At 42.0% G+C, this 17096-nt stretch overlaps 1 protein-coding gene and 1 long non-coding RNA gene across 8 annotated transcripts in view; one reads left to right on the top strand and one right to left on the bottom strand.

Annotated features, from left to right (window-relative positions):
- The window catches only part of LOC147752403 (uncharacterized), a 44834-nt gene extending 32188 nt beyond the window's left edge, over window positions 1-12646 (bottom strand). For 2 of the 7 annotated variants that reach the window (XM_086971646.1, XM_086971647.1), the window contains exon 1: window positions 11900-12143. In XM_086971646.1, the coding sequence (XP_086827772.1) occupies window positions 11900-11958 (59 nt within the window). In that variant the 5' untranslated portion in view covers window positions 11959-12143. The other 5 variants (XM_086971648.1, XM_086971649.1, XM_086971651.1 and 2 more) reach the window with 5 other exon arrangements.
- The window catches only part of LOC147752402 (uncharacterized), a 64520-nt gene that overhangs the window by 38997 nt on the left and 8427 nt on the right, over window positions 1-17096 (top strand). The gene's annotated exons all lie outside the window — the stretch shown is intronic.

Genomic DNA, 17096 nt, shown 5'->3' with positions numbered 1-17096 from the left:
GCTATTTGTGTGGAGCCGGCTCCTTCATAGTTGCTAAAGAGCCTCAGTTCAAGCGAAGCCTCTCGCCGCAGTGTTTTCAAGCCCAGTCGTTTGACATAAGCATCCGGTCTATCGTCCTTTGTAGGATAAAATGGTTTCTTCCTTCTGATTTGATTAACCGCTACTGCTCTAGGCTACCGAGTGGCAGTCTCACGACGTTTGGCGTCGTCTGCCTCACTTACTCGCCATTCGCTTCAAATTAAAATAAACGTCCGTGGAATCAGCCGATACAAACCGTCAGATCCTTGAGATCAGACTAAAAGCTTTTCAGAAATTACTCTTCCCAGTCGGCGTTTGCAGTCAAATGACTTCTTCCCTTCATGTATTCGACAGGCAGGGGACGAACGGTTTTCTGAAGTGGCCTGCTAGCTCACCGTAAAGAACAGCAGAAAGTATTCGATCGAAAATAAATGAAAAGTCAGAGCTATCTTCGCTACCGGATCTTGAGAAATCCTTCGTAGTCTTCCCGAGCAGACGCAGTGATTGAAGTAGATACGTAACGCTGAATATTACCCATTGTAACATGAGGACAGAATAAAGTCTGACTTGGTTCAATAAAACTGCAAGTGGCTACACTTCAACCGACTCTGTTCAGTGTTAAATTTGTAAAAGTAAATGGCAAGCGATGAATATTTGATACTTAGGCCATAAAGAGGCGGAATAAGCACCTTTAAATCATATTATTATTGAATAAGCGATACGATATCGCTTGTGAGCAGGCGCCTAACAACGACAAACAGGACATATTGGTCCTGAAGGCGCCAACGGCTAGCATCACCAACAAACGTACATTAGTTAGGCTTACCTGTTGTAGCTTCTCTAAAGTGACAGCTATAAAGTCCAAAATGACCCAAATAACGATCCCGATACTTCGCAAACACATTGATGTAGCAGATCTGTCAAACGCAGGACGAACAGCTGGCGCGCCTATCGGCACACACGCATCAATTAACAAATAGACCCATTATACCCGAATCTTGAAAGAATCCGTAAATCGCGATGGCGACAATGTACGTGAGAAAAAGAATAATCTAGTTGAGAGAGCTGTTCGTGGGAGCGTGCAGGCTCCTCCGGCCCAAAGACAAATCGGCGGTGCGGACAGCTAATAATGCGTATGATTCCACGAAAGCTGGCAGTACTTATTACACCACTGATGTAGGACTCAGTAAAGCCACATACGTAGTCTATATTATGGTTATTGTGTTTGATACTACTCAACTTGTAAGGCAACTATACAGAATGACCTCATATTATGACCTGCTGGCCCAACATGGTGTTCAGAAAAAGTACTTTATGGTAAATATTTATGAACAGGTGACAAATAAAGCATGATTATTGTTGAGGATTATCAAACGTCAAATATGCAAGCTACCAAACAAGGGCTGCCATAGGAGGAAGCCCGACTTTGAATTATCTACAAATCATGGCGTGACGATAAGCGCTCAACGTGAAAGGACCAAGCGAGCTTTGTCCCCGAAACCGCATTTCTATCCTTTGCTATATTCTTCGCTGTTTACTATCATTATTTATATCTTAAAATTGTCCACGAGACGTTTCGGATCCAGACCCGTGCAAGTTTTCATGGCCCGGAACACACCCAAATGGGGCCTCTCAGATATATCACAATCTTAAACGACGTGCAATTACGCAGTACGCAATAAAAGCATTGTAAAATATCTTCTCAGGCTTTTTATTTGTAGAATTACTGGCTGCACATTTATCTACCTAAACTTGTATAGGCGGGTTGTATAATAAAACATATTAGTAATAATAACTGTTTCTTTCATGTCTCGTCTGGCTGCAAAAAACAACTGGGTTTATTTACTCATATCGAAAAAACAGAAAAATATCTGTCCTTTAGGCAAGTGGTAACACCCTTATGTTGAGTAACACGAATGAAAAACTTGCTATAATGTTTGTTAAGGGAGTTAAGAGGACGGGGATGCATGGCATGACCGTGAAAACGTTTTTATAAAAGCTTACTGTATATGTGTATGTTTATTGCCCATATGGATGATCGTGAGCGCGCCTTAGTTTTCAAGGAGCCTCTTGAACAGAGAAACCTCTCTATTATATTGTATGTGTCAGGACTCGTCGCGCTGCCCTATAGATGCATGCAGTGTAAGATTAGTGATATCGTCTTGTGATTACTAATAACAGCGTGAAGGATATAATCGGTCCTTTTATTTGTTCATCAGTAAAAAGAAGCGCATCAAGTGGCACTCGCTAAACTACTTATTCCATTTGCCAAAAATGAAAATGCCAAAATAATTTCAATTTCAGATAATGGACCTACCCCGGGCATTCCAACCCTGCCTGCAAGCCATATCTTCCACTCATGATCATGCCAATGACGTTTCATCGCTATGTATCGAATTTTACGTCCAGTATCGCCGTTAGGCATAATTCCATGAGACAACAACCCCGTTTCATCTCTAGGAATTGTAGTGGTCGTGGTAGCACGAAAAGCTCATTGACGCTGTTATTCGTTAAAAGAGTTGAGGAAGCGAAGATGTTGCGGTTGTCCTTCCATCATTGTCCTATCTAAGAGACTAAGTATTTGAGCATTGCGACAATACGTACCGTTGATCGAGTTCGGCGCGTCTGTTAAGAACTGTAAACAACCTGATTACGTATGTCAAAGTTGTTTTTTTGCCTAGGTTATGGTCTTTGGTTATTACGGGAAAAGAGTTTTTGTCCGTAGCAAATATGCTTTGGACTAAAGAGGCGCAATTTTACTGAAAAACCAAGTCCGTCCTCTTTCAAGCGGATCAATTTTCCTTTGATACTTTATACGTAAAATGACAACCGGTATAATTTTTTGCTGTTGCGTCAAATACTTTTAGGTGAAGTTATCATCGAGCAAGTTCTGCTGTGATGCCTAAAATAGCCGAAATCACCTTTGATAGCGATGCAGACGTTGGCCAACTAATATAGTCCTTACGTGAAGGACAACACACCATTGACACGATGTTCTGTAGACGCTGTTATAAAATGTCAATTCTTAAGCGTGTCCGCCCTCCACCATCGAATTTGGCCCGTTTCGTTCATCGTCGCATCAGTGATTATAATATTTCGGTCCTTCATAAGTTGTGCTAATTTCCTTATTTACTTCCCAAAGTTGAAGCATTTTTAATATTCTCATTATTTGGCAATTGTTTTAGGGTGGATTAGGATTATACTTGAGTATTATTGCTGGTGGGAGGCAAAAGCGAAACATATGTATTTATTACAATATGCTCGAAACAAACTTTACATAGAGGACCTTCCCAGCGGTATCAGGTTAGTATGGCGGTAGAATTACAAAAGCTCTAACATCCTTTGTATGCTGTTTATCATTAACACAGCGTTACTTTACGGCGGTGCGCGAGGTTTATTGGGTCCATGGAGCTCTTGACGTTCATACAGCATTTAAATAGGTACCGTAGTAGTTTTCGACTTCGATCGGCCTACAACGTCCCAGTAGCGTCGACTGTTTAAACAGTGAAATCAATTATCTTGTCCTAACTTGAGTGGCATAATCACAAAGACCGTGAAAACGAGACGGTCGTATGGTAGGCCTAGTTACGAATAGTCTACCATCGAAATCATATCGCCTTATCGAACTCCTTGAGCAGAATTGACTTTGTGGCATAACACTTTGTAACAAAGTACAGTAACATTAGCGTGCGCTACCATATACGGAAAGTAACATGGAAACATCTTTAACAGCCAACGATGTAGAAACCGTCAAACAAACGAATAGTCGGATAAAAGTCTAGACACACTTTTCCTCATTCTACGAAGGTACTATGATAGCGAACTAGACACAATAGCCGCCATAGTAGACGACACAAAATACCGATTTGTCTATTGTGATGAAATCGGAACTGCAAGAGTTTATCGTCTTATGCTTAGTGTCAAATGATTAACGTGATGAAGCAGAACTGCCGAAGACGTGTTGAGGGTGTCGTGTTTGCGTGCTAACCTTGGGGACAGGTTGTGGTCTAGGTTCGAATCCGGGCAGAGACATACGGTTCGATACGTGCTGGCATAATCCAGCCGTTCGATGAATTACCTGACGGCGATAGCGGACGGAAAACTCAAAACAATGAACCTAAAAAGAGGTTCCGGGTCGTTTTTTTTTTCATTCTATATTGTTCATTATAATGGCTTTTTTTTACTACTATTTTAAAAAAATATGGTGCTAATTATAAACATCTCAAAATAATTTGGAGCTAACCTATAATTTTGTTTAAATGCATCGACAGTTAAACACGAAGTATCAAGACCCTGTATCAGCGACAATCATCGGCACGTATTTAGTATACACGTTTATTATATTTGTCTTATATGCAGCGTAGTATTTCATATCGAGTCAAAAATCCACCCTTGTAGCATCACATAGAAGCAAGCAGGACACTCGCGTCATTGCTTGAATATCCGATAACATCTCATAAAATCAATCGTTGCGATAGATCTATCGTCCCCTGTCACGCTCGAGTCACGCCGACGCCGCCGCCGAATGAAATTATGCTGCAAAGCATTTTTCGTGGTTTATTTTGATTGCACTTTCATCAGCAGCAGACGACAACAAAGAAACAACGGCGACGACGACGACCACTGATTGGAAAAAGGGCCACGCGCCGGATCCAACAGCAGGCGGAAACAACGTTGCAGAAACCAGTAGCCGTAACACACAATTGCCCGAATCACTATCATTGTAAATCACGACGAGGTGGTACCACTGCTCCGCTGCGAATGCCGTTTTCCGCTTTGTCTGACTGGCGTATCAGTCAAGAGTCAACCCACCAAGACACACATGCTAGGGACAGATGACGGCTCGACGTCATATGTATGTAAAAAAGCTTAACAAAATGCATCGCAAGGTCGATTGCGGTGATGTGAGCGTTACTTTCAAAGCAAACGTCAAATTTGTCTGAGCCGAAAAATAGCGTGTGGATAGCTACAATCACGACGTCCCCATGATTGCTTCGTGGATAACGTATATGTATAGGTCTAGGTTCAAACCCGAACATGGACACGCGGTCCGTTTCCTGGTGGAAGCTAACCGTTTGATGCCGGATGTGGAGTCGAGACATGGAGAGAGTTACCTGAAGGTTGATCTTTTCTAACATCTTCATTTTTCAAAGATCGTCGAAAGACAGCCGCAATTTTATGGACGTAGTTATAACGTACATCGAAAATTATACGCAGTTGACTCTGTGGGATGTCTTCAGGTTCCAGTGATGGTTTTGTTTTTCTCTTGCGTGTAGCCCGCGTTACATTATGAGACCTGCATAATCAATCAGGTCGTATTCGCGATCGACACGAGCTGTGTTGTAGACGGTATCGGTTTGCTAGCATGGCTCATTGATATTGTATTCATCGGTAGATTCTGTCACCATAACGTCGACAGCGTCACGGCCACACTCATTAACAACAACGAGACGAGCCTATATCGAAAGACAGTCTATTACCGAAGCTGTTACTTTGCTATGTTTGCAACGATCCCAGGTCGTTGGCAAACAGTAAGGACGACGCGTTAGCTAAGAGGTCGTTCAGGTTGGGAGCGGCGAAATCAATGCACTGTTCCTGTCTATAAACATCTATTACAGGCAGAATTGTTTGCCTAACGAAAGATAGACTATGCGTTATCAAAGAATTCGAGTGCGTTGTTATCACTTAGGAAAGCTATAAACAACGCCTGGTTAGATAAATATTATATAAATACAAAATAATAAGTAAAATTAGAAAACAATAAAAAAGGTAATTGAACTTGAATCGCACAAGGAAAATGTCCTCACCGATTCGGGACAACTACTCGATCAATCTAATAAATTTATTTATTATTTGGCTTGGCAGTCCCATGTGTGGTGATATTCTCGCTCGGCCAAAGAATCTTATTTGCTCGAATCTACAAAATAGGAATAATGTACGAAAAATAGTTAGAGAAAAGGACACATCGCAATAGACAGCATTGTTCAAATCTGCTATTGATAAACCACATTTAGATCACTATCTTTTTTATGTTAGAAGTATTTCGCTTTTAATTGCACTTGGTTATTTAAAGGCAGCCCAAATTCATTGTCGTATTACAACCCTTCGACAACTTAGTTAAGTTGAAAGTAAACGTTTCACGTATGACCGCCATAAAAGTACAGTTTTCTGAAATTAAAACTGGCTACGTAGCACGCATCGTTGAACGGAAATGTACAGCGCATAAACAATAACAAAAAATCTCTACATTGTACAGGCACGCACATGCACACCTTAGTGAGCATGTGCGTGCATTATCGTAGAAATCTAAGGATAAAAAGTCAACTAACTCCACGGCAGGTTCGGCTGGCTGACTCAAGAGCTGTTATCGTTTGCGTCATTCATGGTAAAAAATTGCAACTACGTCCTCCAGCCTTTCTTTATATCGCCATTTTAAAGGCTAAAATTAATTTATACTAAAAAGATCTTTCTAGCTGGGTTTTTTTTTGCCTTTTGGCGATGAACAAAAGCCCAAAACGGGGTGCTCTTCGAAACTTGGCAGGCTGAATGATGAACTTGGAAGTGCTTAGCCACGATGCCTAACCTTCCTGTTGGCTGGAATGTCTCATAAAGAGCCAATATCGCAGATTGCTATCTAAACAACGACTTCACGTTTACAGCAAAATACACATTTTAAACTGTCGTTTTTGAGGAACGTCACAATGTTCGTTGCGGTCGAAGTGGATACTTTTTTCCTAAAGTAGAACACCCATAATATCAGCATTGCCAGCTGACTAATTTTGTGTTAAGGAGTTGGCAGAATTTCATGTCTCTCGCAACCAAATTTACCCGTAATGTCAGGAGAGACAAAAGCAATACGTACGGCGGTGTCAATTGAAATAAAATAACATATGAGACATTGGCCTTAATTGTTTTCATCGGCTTCCCTTACATTTGTAAGAGTAGTTTATGGGACACGAACAAAATGGCGACACATCTGCTTGTCCTGTCACAGTGTCAACGGAACGAATAAATCTGACAAAATCAAAGAAGCGCACCGTGAACTAAAGTCGATAGCTAAATTTTTCCGTAATAATAAAACGTCGCACGGATTCGCTACTGCGAACGAAAGCAGCAAACGGTGCATCTCTCTTTAACGGTTTTGCGTAAGGTCGGCCGCGTCGATCCGAGCATCCTTAGTTTCCGCCGGATGCTCACAAACGAAAAATAAACGAGTTCTCCAAAATTCACAAACAGAATTTCTATATTTTATGTTTAGCTACTCAACCAGTTGAGCAGTTGTGCAGAAATTCTAAGCAAATCGAAAAGAATAAAGTTTTGCCTTAACCAGTAAGTAGAAGCAGACTCTACTGTGAGATAGGAGCATTCCACAAATGGTATAATAGGTGAGTACAACGCTTTTTCTAATACCCGGTGTCCTACAAGCTTATTGCCCAATGCAGTACGGCCCCAAGTGCATTTCCATTTGTTTTGCTCATCCCTTTCCTAATGTTGGACATAAAGTTTTGAAATACTGAAAATATTTTTCAACTACAATAGCCTTAATGACGTTTGACTGTTCGCAATACTGAAAACGCCACTATATTCCCGCTGATACCTTGCGATTTGTTGCCTGGGAAGATCAGGCGATCCTGACATGTTGGAACCCGAAACTGTATAGAGGACGCATAAGGACAGCCAAATATTTCGAACTGCAGTTAAGTGGATTTCAAGGAATAATAGAGCATAGTTGTCCTACTGCTCGCCGAACGTAATACGTTAGGGGTTAAGCAAATTCTAAATAAAACCAATCCTTTTTACATATGTTTTATGTCAATTAGCTCATGATATAATATGAATTTGTATATTTGAGTAAATCGTCGATTCGGAAGGACGTAAGCAGTCAGCCAAACAAATTATGCCGTACGTATCCAGCTCTATGTTTGTTTTAGAGATCCTACAACATGGACCGGCGATCTAGTCAGTGTAAGCCGTCTAGGCCGACTAAATCGTTTAAATCTACGGGGCGTTTGTGGCATAAATCAGATCAGATATAAAAGGTTTTATTTCTATGAACAGAAATCAAACATCCCGCGGCGGCGTTTCCGTGGCTGCCGAAAGAGTCCGCCGATAAAAACCATTACGGAACAAAATGTTTATCATACAATATCATTCACTGTGTGTACATACAAGTATGATATTTGGTGTACAAGATATACCAACCGTTGCACACACACGCGGCCACAGTAAAATAATATTGATACAGCAGCTGGTCGGGGACTCAAATACGGAGCTGGCACCGATATTGACCACTAGCCATGTGTTGAAAGGGCATGTATTTTTAGAGCTTAAATTGGCAAATCGTTGCGGCGCCAGGTGATGCGCTTAAGCGAGTCGTACTTCTTTTCGAATATTTAATCACTGAAGACACACTGAAAGATATAGATTAGAGAGTCTGAGACGGATCTTTATCAGATTTTACTGAAAACGAACATCAACGTGCTTGGTGCTTCATAAAAGCTAAATTATATCGCAGATGTGTCCCATGTGATTTGCAGTTAAAAGGCACGGGGGGCAGGACTGATAGTGGATTATAGCTTTGTTTGGTATACTGAATCTAGGCGATTGACAGCGATCTTTTTGCAGAATATCTGCTGGCAACTGCCTCGCAGAATGAAGAAGGTTTCTTAATAGGTTAGGCTTTCCTCGAACGGACCTTTTATGGACGCGAGTGCTTATTTTAATTACAAACAGCTTGCCACTTGGTTAGATTATAGCCTGCATGGCAATGCGAGTATTGTTGGGATCGTATTATGAAAACGTCTATCAGACATGAGCAGGTTTTCATTCAAGCCTATCTTAAGCACCGCAATGAAATCGGGAAAACTGGAAGTTCGTATGTCAAATAGAAAAAAAAAATGTGCCATACGGATTACTAGACTATAAACAGTGTATGAATAGCCAACACTATGTGCAAAGCACCGCAAACACAAATGGAAAATGCACTGAAGATCGCTACGGATCCACGAAAGTCGAATGTGTCTATTTATACGTACAGAGCTTCGTCGCCGCAGTGAACTTTGTTACGCTTCCGAAAAAAAAAAAAAAAAGAAAGGAACGCAAAGAAACCATGCGCGCGTAGCTGAAGAATGCTCTGCTTTTCAATGTTGTTTATACAAAATAAAAACCAGGAAGGATACTCGAATAAACAAAAGCTTACTGAGCAAAAAAGGTGTTTTGCTCGTTTACTCATGAGACTGTCCAGCTTGTTTCAATGATTTAGCCATTCAGTGTAAATATAGCGTCCATAATTTTTCACTCAAAGTGATATCAGCGACACCGAAACAAACTGCGAACGGAAAGCCCAGCCCCCAGAAAGTGTATCATCAAAATTCCTTTGCGTCGCCTACCGAATAATCTGATTTGCCTCAGGGCTATGCAAGAATAACAGCATAACGATTGTTTAGTATATTTGAGTACTATAGACACCGACATGTTGTCTATCAGCCAAGTTTACGGTGACACGAGTGGGGCAAGCAGTCGCGATACATCGGACTCATACATAGCTATATCAACGCTACGCCCCTGTTTATTAGAAGGTAAAGCCAAAATTCGAAAAAAAAAAGGGGCGTATCACAACTGTCTAGCGTACAAGTGCAGAGAACTGAAGCGCTTTAACTTTTTCCAGAAGTTAGAACAATCTCGGCGCTTACTAGGTGAAATATTAGCGCAGACTGAAATTTCATCTTTCGTATATTGTGAGTCCTGATTGTTGTTTACTAAGTGTCTAATTGGCGCACCTGTCGTGGTGGATAGATAGACAGCTTTCGCCTTAAAATTCTAGTCGAACAATCTAATTGAGCCTAGTTCGGACCGATAATTGTTGAAAAACAGTTTACCTAGACCCTTCTAAATATAGATAAACATTTTTCCACTACCTAACATAGACTATACGTTTATACTACAAACGTGCATTTGTAGTCGTGCGCTTGTCTCATGCAACATCTCAAGCTCATTATCCCTGTACAAAAAATAACTGGGACAGGAACAAAGTATTTCACAGAGACTAGCTACAACTCCAAGTTCTAGATGGTATCATTACTCTAAGTGATTCCATGCTTGTTCTCACGATCCCCTTTAAAGTTCTACTTTGGATTCCGCCATGCATAAAATATATGATACATATTTTTACAATAACTAAACGCTAAATTGCGGCCGATTTATGTTACGAATGTTTGTTTTTGTTTAGGGAGGTTTTTTAGCGAACGTCCATGCGCCGTCGTGGCCACGGCGTGTATCGAAGTTGTGTTGGGCTTTTCTCCACAAGCGGAAACCTTTTAGCTATATGGTACGATCTCTATTAATATTCGCAAATTAGAAGTATGGACTTAGCCCCGAAACAATGAATAGCTACATTTTTATCTAAAAAATAGCGTGTACGAGCCAAAAATGCAACAAATCTAGCTAGCATCTGTTATTCAAAACGATTGTTGCCGGTCGCGCGAGGATGAGCTTAAGACGACGTTTTAGTTGTCTCAAGTCGACCGGGTCAAGTACATGGAAACGAAGCGATAAAATGCGAGTTCACGTTTAGTCACAGCAGGCAGTGTATATCATAAGGGTAGTAAATATATTTACTTCGCCTAATAGAGGTGTATCTAGATGCGTTGTCTTAGAGGCTCACCCGGTCGTGCCCGTCTGGGTCTAGCGATTTGGGCTTTGTGTGACGTTCGGTCAGCGACACACGAAAATAGTGTCTTGATCGGTACATGGTAAAGGTAATGGAAATAAGAACAGTGGCGATCATAATAGGCGACGGAAGGTCGGCACATCAGATCGCAATACGTGCAGTGGCGGTCGCAACTGCACGTAACGCCATCGGTGGCCAAAGCAGGTGGGCAAAAGGCAGACCTGCTCGAAACCGTATTGACTCTTCAAGTACTTTTGACGTCCGGCGATCTTACCTCAGGTAAGGTCAAATATAAAAGAAAATGTCAGTATCGTGCGTGTGGTCATTCAAAGAAATTCTCATTAATTGTCAACGATCGGCAAGTAGTTATTTGTCAAATAGTGACGATTAATGCTTGGCAAAGGCGACAGCATCCCGTGAAACTTTTTTTAAACGATTCGTCTCTTGCCTACAGATTATTTTATTCCGAGATGCTCATGTATTGCTCACTTACAGTTGATTGTCTGGGGAGTCAGCGTAGATCGAGCTTTCTTTACCTTTTTCACTGGAACTTCTGTTTCGACTATGTCTGTTGAACTGAGAGCTACAATACTTGCAGACTTCCTGTGGCACTGGTAATGGCTATGGGATATAGGGCTTGTTTCACGGCGGCTGTATGCTCAAATCGTTGTCTTTTACACGTAAGCACGCTGCGGCCAGTCGTATAGACGTTCACTTCTGCGCCTCACAGACGCATGTCCTGTAGGTGTCTCAACGCGAATCCGTATGTAGTCGACGATACACACACGACCAGTCTATTGTTGTTACGTAGCGAAGTGAGCCTTATCAGTGGTCCAGTTTTTGTCCTAGTTGGAGCAACTCGATCCTATCAGAACGAAAAGCGGTAGTTGTTTTGCTAAACACATTTGACACTGTAGCCTGTGGCGATCTCGAATGGAAGCGATTAATTGGTACGGTCACACAATCACGGACACGTTCGTTATACCAGGGGCAATTTCATAACAGAATATGAAAACCGCGCCAATAATTGACTATACGCCTTTCTAATGAACGGCGATTAATAGTAATAAAGCGAGTTAAACAGCCATAAGGTTTTTCACAGCTGAAAGTATCTGTAGCAGACAAAGAGCGCGAAACCTTTCTTGCGTAGATGCCTTCTGTTTCCCTAACGAAATTAACAAAGCGTAATTTAATATCAAACAGTCTACTTGCCGAACCACAAAGAGTGCTTCTCTCAATAGCAGGACAAACTCAACGCGATCAGCTCCCATACCATTGAACGCGTAGAAGATCACCCCGCTTCAAACGCTCGTGCTTTTCTGTTGTTAGTGCAGTTCTCGCACGATTGTTAACGCGGCCATGATGACTCCAACCGACCCACACGAAGAGACACTGAAAGAGGCTTACGAACGGGCGACACCACACCGTAAAACACAGTAGATCGACGAATGATGGAACTCACCCTCTTCTCGACGCAACTTAGCGATGAAGAGCCGCTCTCCCGCGGCCAGCTGTAGACTGTTAGGGCTTGTGACGTTTCTATCGTCAATGGGACAATAGCGAGAGACGGCACCAGGGGCGATAGGCACGCGGCTGTGACGTTGTCGCATGGGTATGTGTGTGCGCGGGCATGAACAAGCCGTCGTAGCGGTTACAACGACTGATCTCGCTTCTATTCTCGCTGCCGATGTCGTCAGGGCGAATGGAGTTAGCTCCCAGCGCCACTAACCCCCGCCGTTGTGCGCTTCGCTGTCTTTCAGTGCTTCAACGACGATTACGTGGACGAGCACAATGAAGAGGAGTTGTAGTGGTTATTCAAATGCTGTTTCTACAGTAGAATAGCCGAGTGACCAGTTACGGTCGACAGGAGTCAATGAGGAGCAACTGCTTGCGGCTATGATTCCGTTAATAATTTGTTAACGGTGAATTTGGTGGTGTACAATACGTTTTCTTTCTCTTCCTATCGATAGACTGAGGCAGAAACGGTGGCCGTACACCGTCGTCGAACGCACAATCCGAGAGGGGGAAAAAGGAAGATGAAAGTGCAGAGAGGGCAATGGTGGAGGCGACAGCAGCAGCGGCGGTGGCAGCAGCATGAGCAGTAAGCGGTAAGCGTTTTCTATCGAGGATGAACCGATCCTGCGCTTACGGTTCTGGAGCTGCTGCTGCTACTGCTGCTGCACGGTCTTACGATGGGTACTAGTAATGGTCGCAGCGGTGCTAGTGGTCAGCTGACGTCATTATCGATGTCGACAGTACGATTGTTTGTGTCACCGTGAGCATGGGCTTGGTAAGGGCAGCGGCACCAGCCAGCGTGGCCGATTTAAGTCATATAGACCTTTACTATATAAGCCGATAGGGCCATTTCTATCGCTGCTGTTGTTGGAATTGGGCTGAGCGAACTCCCAAAACAACCGATAGCTGGAAAAGTTGCTTAGACGGACAAAGTAATTTGCTGGTCAACTCGGTCGTACAAGACTGGCATGAGAGGCGTGATTCGGTATAGCAGGTTGAAGGAAAGATAGTAATGGTAGCTGGGACACTAATAAGAGCCTGCACGGCGCAATATAATAATAACGGCGCAAGCGAACATAAAACTCGCAACATTTTCAGCAGCGGTAGCTGGTGAAAACGTTTATTAGACTGCTCGTAGTGACAACATGATCTGCGCGAAATCGACCCAAAGCAACAGAAGAGAACGGAATCAGACGCAGTTATGGCTGAACGCAGTAGAAAGACAAGGTTCGATATGTGAAGATATTTGGTATTTGCACAAAAAATTGGATGCAACTACAAAGGCTAAATAAATTCAGCCGTACCGTAGCAATAAAGCAAGCGCTACATTGACAGTAGTATGTGTAAAATGGATGAATAGCTCGAGGTAGATATTAAAATGGTTCAATTTTGAAGCTAAAGGGAAATTATAAGGATTGCCACCGTGTCTAAAATGGTGCATCATAAACTCGTGGCAATTGTGGGACAATTTCTTAGTGAAGCCCACCTGATATGCTCTTCAAAAGCAATCCAAAAATGACCGCAGAACTATCATTTTAGGGCAGGGACATGATAGTCCCTAAGAAAAAACATGCTACATGCGTTTGTCGGTTCGAAACGTTCATTAAGAACATGTTTACGTCGGTAGTATAAATACAATGGATTGTCATTTTACTCAAATTAATCCGAACGATACCGATCAGCACCGAAAACAGGTTCTTGATCGCAGAAAATGATACGGACCTTACCACTCTAGATTAGCCTGGTGTCAATGCATTTAGTCAATAACTAATTCATGTTACCGATCTAGCTACAACTAAAAACATCATGGACGCCACCGGTAGACCTTCGGTTTTCCAAAAAAAATAACTTAGCTAAGATAACGGGCTGACACAATTCAAGCATACGAACGACGGAAGTTTTTCAGCACATGAAATAGGTCACGTGATTATAATTTTAGAATTTAACTTACAAGCCGACAGAAATCGTGACCGGGCTGATCGTATAGAAAATCAATTAACGTATATCAATCAGTGTTTCATTTTCACGTTGACCTTGCTGTTTGTGACAGACACAAGAAGATTCAGTTATCATTCGGAATTCTAACTATTACCCCATTGTGCGAGACTTTTCAAAAGGGCTTGTATTTAAATGCTACTGTATCTTGTTTGCTTTTTTTGCGAGGAACAGACTTATTTCTCTGTATCAGATATTTGCCAAGCCTGACTAGAGTCCCGTTTACCTGGTGCTATTCATTCGAAGGAAGCGTATTTCCCATTCAAGTGATCTTCACAGGTCCCATTTAAACGGGTGGGTATTTAAACAGGCTCTTGGCCGTTTATAAAGAAAAAAAAAAACGTGCGTATCACTTTAGTCTTAATTCCTATTGAAGGCATGAAGGAGTTCGAGGAGCATATGTCAATGTGATGATAACGATTCCCCACGCCGCCGATATAGGCCTTTTTCTAAGATTCTTTCCCAATCAGAACGCATTCGTCCCGGTGATTATAACGATGATCGTTCCTCTCACCCAATACTGAATTACAAAAACCCAAATATGTCCTTCCGGTTCAATCATGACAAATCCTGCTATTGTCTGATGTGTGACGTACTGCTCGTTGATATTTGCTGTACATGCGACTGTTAGCTACATTTTTTTTTTACAATGTCCCGATTGGCTCCTCATACGACCATCGTCTGCTTTGTCCGCATTCATTTTAAAGTAGATGTTATCATCGAACTCTAGTAAACGGCCATCGCAGCCTATTTGTCGTCGGCTATAACGGTACGGCATACGATATATGGCAGTTCGTATTGCGGTCGTTGTATTGGGCCCAGTGGTCAAACAGCGCCATTCATCGTTGGGAACGAAAGCAGAATGAAATTGTCAGCCAGTACGAAGTGCGTACCCAGACTGCCGTCGAACGGGGGCAAGGGGCGACGGGTTAAATGAGAGAAAATGCAATGAGACATTGCCACGATTGGATATAGCCATGATTTATGCGATCGGAATCATTTTGCTGTGACACTATCGATTTGCTCGATGGGAGTTTAAGCTTAAGTAGTGAAACACAAGAGTATTACTCTTGTGTTATACTGAGGATAGTAGTTGACTATCTGCTTTGAATTGGTTGATTGATTCTTATGGCGAGCGACGCACTGTCACCTCCAATGTAATCGCATCGGCATGAAGAAAAGAGGTCAGAACTGCCTGATGAATAGGTGAACACGAGAAGGCTGGAGCAACTACATGAGACATCATAGAACCTGGACACTTCTACGCAAACTTTTGACTTCCTGCGAGTCCCACAAGTTCCATGTGGATTTTCACGATGTCGGCCATCGGCTTAATTTTCTTCTGCGAATCGCTTAAGAACTGCATCATCTGTTAGTTATCAGAGAACAAGCGACATATTGAAATGTTTATATTTTGCTTATTTTTCATTAAATTACGTTGTCATGTTTTCGACACGCACTCTTCAAGAACCTTGGAGATAGTGGAATATATATATATATATATATATATATAGTTGTATAAAGCGACTCAACCTGTGTCCAAAAAAGATTATCAGAAAATATTTTATTTCAAGTGCATATTCGTTTTTGCGTGTGCTTAAGAGCCCAAATGAGAGTTAGTGCTATCTTTGCGCTCAAGCACGCAGCAGGTTATCCTTAAGGATGGGGAGGATTCGACGAAAACCATACAGAGGTTACTGGTCGTCAAGCGTCAGCTTATGGTTAAGCTTATTTAATGATACCTAACAGCAAACTGGTGTTAAAATCTCGCCTAAGTTCGCGTTGTCACAGTCTGATTGAGCTGATTTTGAAAACGATTTCTATATATTTATAACATCACATACAACTAATTTATGTTCTTGCTGTCATTATCAATTTTGAGTCGATTTAAATGATCCCAAATATATGTTCCAGTGTATCTAGAAGGGCATCCAATTTACGGTCTATGATGCAGATATCAATTCAATCTCTAGAAAAATGTCTGTCTTCCGCAGGGTCATGGTGTACCCGGTCCTGCACACCAACGAGAAACCGGTATCATCAATTACCCTAACAAACACCTCACTTGTATAGCGATCTGCAAAAACATCAATGAACTAGTACTTGTGTCCGATACCCAGTTCATCGATATTTAGTGTGGATATATGGAACCACGATTTTAATGAGCGAAGTTAGTAAATATGCCACGGTGTTTCATTGTGGTGTATTGAAAGTTAGTGTTCGAACGACCAGCCCATTCCAAGCTTCTTCGCACTGGAGTCATTGATCGGCTAGTGAAAAAGGTTCAAGTCTTTCTCAGCGATCGTTCCGTGTCGAGGTCCATGAGAAATGCTCAGATACCGCCTGGGCAATCTCATATTATCCTCAAGGCACGACCCCCTAGAGCTTTTCACGATTTGCTCCTGTATAAATGCAATCATGTATATATTAGCCTCATCTGTATTTGAGAAAATATACGCAGGTAGCATATAAATATAATAATGGACAAGCGCGATAGCGGCCGGTTGTTGTGGGATACCCTGCACTAGTCTTTAATGTGAACCAATAAGCCAGATTCCAAACCATAGATCAAAAAATGTGCCCTCCTACACTTTGGGCAAAGAAATCTTAACCACTCATACATATCTTGTTGTCGGAGACAACCTACAAACGATCTGAGCTACCCTCGAACATAAATTTCTACGACAGCTAACCTGCAAGGCACATGGAACCTTTGACATAAATTTGCTCTAAGGAACCCGCCTTTGTATGAATAAATATTCAAGATAGGTATTGTACCACTTGTCTCACACACAGCATCTGCATAATACCGAGTTCTAAACAAAGATTCTGGAAGATTTGCGAACTAACGCTTGAGAAGACATACACAAAATGTAAATGCGATAAAATAGCTAGAAAT

Source organism: Varroa jacobsoni, unplaced genomic scaffold (genome assembly GCF_002532875.2).
Source record: "Varroa jacobsoni isolate VJ856 unplaced genomic scaffold, vjacob_1.0 scaffold_1274, whole genome shotgun sequence".
Classification (NCBI taxonomy): Eukaryota; Metazoa; Arthropoda; class Arachnida; order Mesostigmata; family Varroidae; genus Varroa; species Varroa jacobsoni.
Note: the sequence above shows the minus strand (reverse complement) of the source record. Positions and strands in the feature narration are given on the sequence as shown.